Raw genomic sequence first — 5,462 nt, 5'->3', positions numbered from 1 at the left:
CCCCATAGGCGCAGACTTGCACGTGATCAGTGTTCGAGTACGCACCTCCTCCACCCACCACACTCGCGCTCTCTCTTTCGCTCTACGTTGCCGTCTCACTCAGCACTTTTTCCCCAGCTCGCTTGTCTTGTCTGTCTCTCGTTGTGTCTCTGACACCTCTTCACCTCCCCTGTCTTTCTCCCTCTTTTACAGTTTCACTACTATTAGCCTCCAAGCAAGCACTATACGCCGTGGTAGTGCGCAGAGGTATAAAGGAGAAGCATTCTTGCTCTCTCCCATCGATACGCACGCAGGCACATCTTCCCTATCTGTGTTCTTCTTTCTGCTGCCATCCCCCTCTCTGTGTGTGTGTGTGTTCTTGTATTCTCCTCCCACCCAACGCAATCACCCCCATTCCCCACCTCGCTTTCCTCGAGCTTCTCACTCCAATACGACGAGGAAGAAGAGGATCGGCAACAAAAAAAAACAAACGACAAAGAACGCACCCCGCACGCACATAGTCTGACTTACTGCTGCTACTGCTGCTGCTGTGTGGCTAAGCCTCTCCCACTCTCCCTCTCCGTGCACTTGCGTGGTTGTCAGCTTGTGTGTGTGCGTGTGCGTGTGTGCTTTACCTGGGTTTACCTTAGTTTCTTTTTTTTTTTCGGTAGTCTTCTCTCTCAGGTGTTTTGCTGGTTCTTCTTGTCGATTCACGTTCTCTCTCTCTTTCTCTCTTTCTCTCTATCTTTCTCTCTCTATTTCTCTCCGTGTCGCGCCTTCCTTGCCGTCCCTGATTCACAGGTGGTCGTGTGTACTCCACAGCCTCACCTGCGAATACGTCGTCGCATTTTGCCTTTTTTAACTTCCCTCTCAGCGTTTTCGCGCCTTTATCCGTTTTCTTCTCTGCTCTGTGCCTGGACAACGGCGACAAGGCACAGACAGACCGACCGACACACACACACACACTCCAGCCGCAGAAACCATCACAAATCCACAAGAAGAGACTCGAGCATTTTTTTTTACACCCAAGAGTCGACAACACAACGAGGTTTAGCGGAGCGCAACAGCAAAATAAAAAAAAACACGAGAGAAAAGAAAGCAAAAGTGAAAGGTAGGACGACAACGGCAATAAAGCTGCTTTCTCATTTTGTCTGTGTGCACTACGATTCTCTCTTTCCCTCCTTTTTTCTCCCCTCTGTTCCTCTGTCCTGTTGCGCTCTCTCTCTCTCTCTCCCCACCTCTCTTGCGTTCCATAATTGCTAAGGTGAGACCTATTTTGTAGTAGCTCCTCCTCCTCTTTTGTCTTTCTTACTTTCATCGCACGCGTGTTTGCTTGCGCGTGTGTGTGTACTCACTTGTTTCCTTGTGTGTTTTACGATCGCGTGACATCTTTTCCATCTTTTCCATATTTTTCTTTTTACTTTTAGCTTCGAGTTCTGTTTTATGCGCTTTCCCCTCTTGAAGAAGCTTCTCGCTATTCCTACAGCTTAGCTCCCCCTCTCTGTCTCTCTGTCGCGTTGCTATCGTTTTCTCTGGACTCCTCCGTCTTGCTCGGCTACTTGTGTCTCTTCTTCGTCGCTTTCTGTACTCCTTTCTGTGTCTTCGCCCCTCCCCTCTCTCTTCTGTATCTCTTCGCTCTTCACTTTACGCTTCGCTCTCTGCGTAGACCCCCCCCCCCTCTCTCTCCCCTTTTCTCTTCCCCCTTTTTGTGGCCTTTTCTGCTGTACGTAGCGCATAAAGTGTAGCACTCCAAAGTGGCGGAGAACTGAAACGGAGAAAAAAAACGAAAAACGTCCAGACGACAAAGCACAAGACGAATTGAAAAACGTTTTGTTTGTCTTTCCCCTTCGTTCTTCGCTTCTCCCTCTTCGTAATACCCCCCTCCCCCTCCCCCCCGCCTATTACGACGATACTCTGCACGAGTTCTTTTTATTTATTTATTTGTGTGTGTGTGACACTTGTGCTCTTCCCCCCTCCCCCCTCTCCCCCTCCCCCCATTTCCACCCTACGGGTACACTCCGTCCTGTCTAGGTCTCTCTCTCTCTCCTTCTTCTCACACCTGGACTCACTTGCTCCCCACCCTTGTGTGCATTTTCTCCCTTTTCCGTGCTCGCTTTTAGTTCTTTCCTCCCTTTGTTTGGTTTTACTCGTACGTAGTGGCTCATCTGAAAGTCGTGTTTGACTTCGCAAACTTCATTTCCTTCTCTCTTCCCCCCTCTTCCCCTTCCCCCTCTATATCTATCTCTCTCTGTCTCTCTCTCTCTCCATTATTTATTCTCGTTCCTTTTTTGGGTGCTTTGTTGCGTGTCTTTACGCTCTACTCGCTCTCTCCCTCTTTTTGCCTCTCCCCTCATTTCCGTGCTCGAGTGTGTGTGTGTGTGTGTGTGTGTGTGCTGTTGTTGTTTTAGCAAGTGAGAAGAGAAGAGAGAAAAAGGAGCGAACCTCAGGCCATTAAAAATTAATTTGTTGTGCGTGCTGGGGTGCGGCGGTTTACGTTCGCGCGATCTTCTTCGACATCAACTGTTGAGCGATTTTGACTTGTCTCTTTTTTGCTTTCTCTTACTCTTGTGTACGTGTGTGTGTGTGTCTGCTCTGGTGCGTGCTTCTTCCTCTCTTCCTCTCTTCCTCTTTTCCCATTTCTTTCCATCGAGAAACGGGCTGTTTCGCCTCTCTCTCCCCTGCTCCTTCAGCATCGCACAGCAGCACTGGTCTCATATCCCCCCTCCTCTGTCGTCTCCTCGCTCCTTCACCTCCACTTGAAAAGGAAGGCCAGACGAGCAGGAGACACGCACCACCCACGCACACACCTCTCCAGCGTATATTTCCGTTGTTCTTCTCGTTGCAATTCATTTTTGGGGCCTTTTTCCTCGTTTGCTTCGTCCGGGTCCGCACCCAAACCTCTCAACCCGCTGTTTAATCGCCCGTGCGACGACGACCACTGCTACTAACACTCGCCTCGATCCCCGTGTCTCGTCCCTCTCCCTCTCCCTCTCGTCGGCACCGTCGCCTTTGCATGTTTCTTTCCCTGTATTTCGCCCTTTTCCGATCTCACTGGTGGCTTGCACGTGCTTCAGACAACGCTGTCGCTGGCAACACCCACACCGCCAACACCACGTAGATTGCGGCATCAGCAGCGACGCAGACGGCCCCTTTGATCTCTCTCCCAACTTTGCCGATTAAAGTTGCCGGTCAAAAAAACGCTCACAAGTGCTTCACTCAGCACTGACTTCCTGTGAGGTGACCTCCCCTCCAGCGGCGTTGCTCTTCGTGAATTCCTGTCGCTCACGCACCTTACGCGCACCTCCCTACCCCACTGAGCGCCACTGGTGAGGCTTCCATGCAGCCCCCACACACCCCTACCCAGCTGCTGCCGCAAGATTCACCGCCAGACCTCAGCAACCTCACCACCAACGCCTTCTCTCCCCTTCCTTCCTCCGTCGGTGCCACCAGCACTGAGGATAGGCAGCAGCAGCAGCAGCAGACAGCGACAGCGCACTTTTACGGGGACTCTCAGCTCGAATCGTTCATGAGGGTCGCTGCTGGAGACGACAAGAGTTCCGCGATGTCACCCGAACCAGCGGCCAACAACCTGCTCGGCCAGCTTACCGTTTCAGCACTGGCGGTGCAGAATGCCGCTCCCGCCTCACCACCGCAGCCACAGGCGTTTCTTCTCCATCAGCTTACACCGCTTGGCGCGAGTGCATGCTCGAACGCGAGTCGCTCTTCGGCTTCGTCGCATGGCAGCGGCTCTGTGCAGATGGGATGCGGCCCGCAGATGTACAGCGGTGACACCTCCTTTCTCTACCCAAACTACATAAAAGAGGCGCTCTCTCTGACACCGTCGCAGTCCGTGCGCAGCCAACCCGATGGTTTCGCTGCCGGCGTCGTCACCCCTCCGACGACGCCGATGAACAGCAACACCATTAACGACAACATGAGTGCTTCTCTCTCACAAGTCATGATCGGTGGCGCAGCCATGTCATCGGGTGTGACCATGCCATTCAGCCAGCCGAACGACGCTGAGGTGCGCAGCAACCTGTTTGTGTGTGGTCTTCCGGTCAGCGTTAGGGACAAGGAGCTTCTGGAGCTGTTTGAGAAGCATGGGGAAATCGAGTCCGCCAAGGTGATGCTCGACATCCACACTGGTCGTAGCCGTGGCATTGCCTTCGTGAAGTTCAAGAGTATCGAGCACGCCGAGAACGCAGTGGACGCGCTGAACGGCACACATATAAATGGACATCAGATCACTGTGCGCGTGGCGAACTCGCGCGCTGCCTACCTCCCAGGCAACCCCACGAACAAGACCTTTGTGCGCAACGTGCCGCTGACAGTGTCGCGCTCCACACTCTTTGACTACTTCGCTCAGTTCGGCGAGGTGACCGACCTCTCTATCAAATCGGACACCGCACAGGGCCGCCACAACCAGTCAGGACGCTCAATCAGCACCGCCGATGACAGCACTGATGACAAGCTGAACATTGTTTTCATCACCTACTCAACCAAGGAGGCCGCCGCCAAGGCCGCCGAGGCGACGCACACGAAGACACCGTTTAAGGAGTGCAAAGGCGTGCCTCTGCTGGCGAAGGTCGCCGAAGACACAGTGCGCCGTATGGAGCGTCTGTCGCGTCGTCAGCGCACCACTATGGGTGCCGAACGGACAAGGGACGCGAACACAGCGGGCAGTGGCGGTAGTATCACGTCGATGGGTAGGCTCGCTGCCTCACCGCTAGGTGGCGTTCTTCCTCCCGGTATGATGGTGCCACCGATGATGGCCATGCCCGATAGCTTCCCTCCTGGGGCGTTTGTCTCCGTTCCCACGATGGGTAGCCCGCCAGACCTCACCGCACCCACGATGATGTCCTCGAACACGGCAGGTGACCATATGACGGCCTTCTGCGATGTCAACGGTAGCACCATCTATAGCTCGGCCCCACCGAACCCCACCGCTGCGGCCAGTGGTATGGCCTACGCCATGCCTGGCAATATGGCGCAGCCGAGCATGTTTTTTAGCGCTCAGCCACCACCACCACTATCAATTACCCAGTCAGCGCCGCCGCAGCCTCAGCAGATCCCGCCGCAGGCACAACCGCACGCCTTGTATATGGCCACCCCCAATGGCTTTGCGACAGCGCCACAGCCTCAGCAACAGCAGCAGCAGCTGCAGTTTTTCCCAGCGCCGCCGCCACTGCTGCCGGTGCAGCAGCAGTCACAGTCGGCAGTACCGATGACAGGCGCAGCGCCTGGCCAGTTGGTGTACATGCAAACCGCGAACGGATCGGTGATGCCGGTTGTGTACGGCGGGGCGCAACCGGCGGCGGGGCCAATGCTGCCGCCGATGAGCCCTTACTTTGTGATGATGGGTGGGCAGCAGCTGCCGAGTTAGGAGTAGGCGCACCTGCTCTAGCATGCATGTGCTGCTCTCTTGGTAGGATGTTCTGGTGCTGGCGTCTCACCCTTTATTTCCTGTTCCGACCCCCCCCCCT

The 5,462-nt window shown here is 54.6% G+C and overlaps 1 protein-coding gene across 1 annotated transcript; it reads left to right on the top strand.

Annotated features, from left to right (window-relative positions):
• Positions 1-3,316: 3,316 nt before the first annotated feature.
• LbrM_24_2450 (hypothetical protein, conserved) lies at positions 3,317-5,362 on the top strand (the record flags this gene model as incomplete). Its single annotated transcript, XM_001565457.1, has 1 exon — positions 3,317-5,362. One exon carries the CDS (start codon positions 3,317-3,319, stop codon positions 5,360-5,362), a length of 2,046 nt encoding a protein of 681 aa, XP_001565507.1.
• Between the last annotated feature and the right edge of the window lie 100 nt (positions 5,363-5,462).

Source organism: Leishmania braziliensis, contig 32 (assembly GCF_000002845.2).
Source record: "Leishmania braziliensis MHOM/BR/75/M2904 WGS CADA00000000 data, contig 32, whole genome shotgun sequence".
Lineage (NCBI taxonomy): Eukaryota > Euglenozoa > Kinetoplastea > Trypanosomatida > Trypanosomatidae > Leishmania > Leishmania braziliensis.
This window is presented reverse-complemented; position numbering and strand designations above follow the sequence as displayed.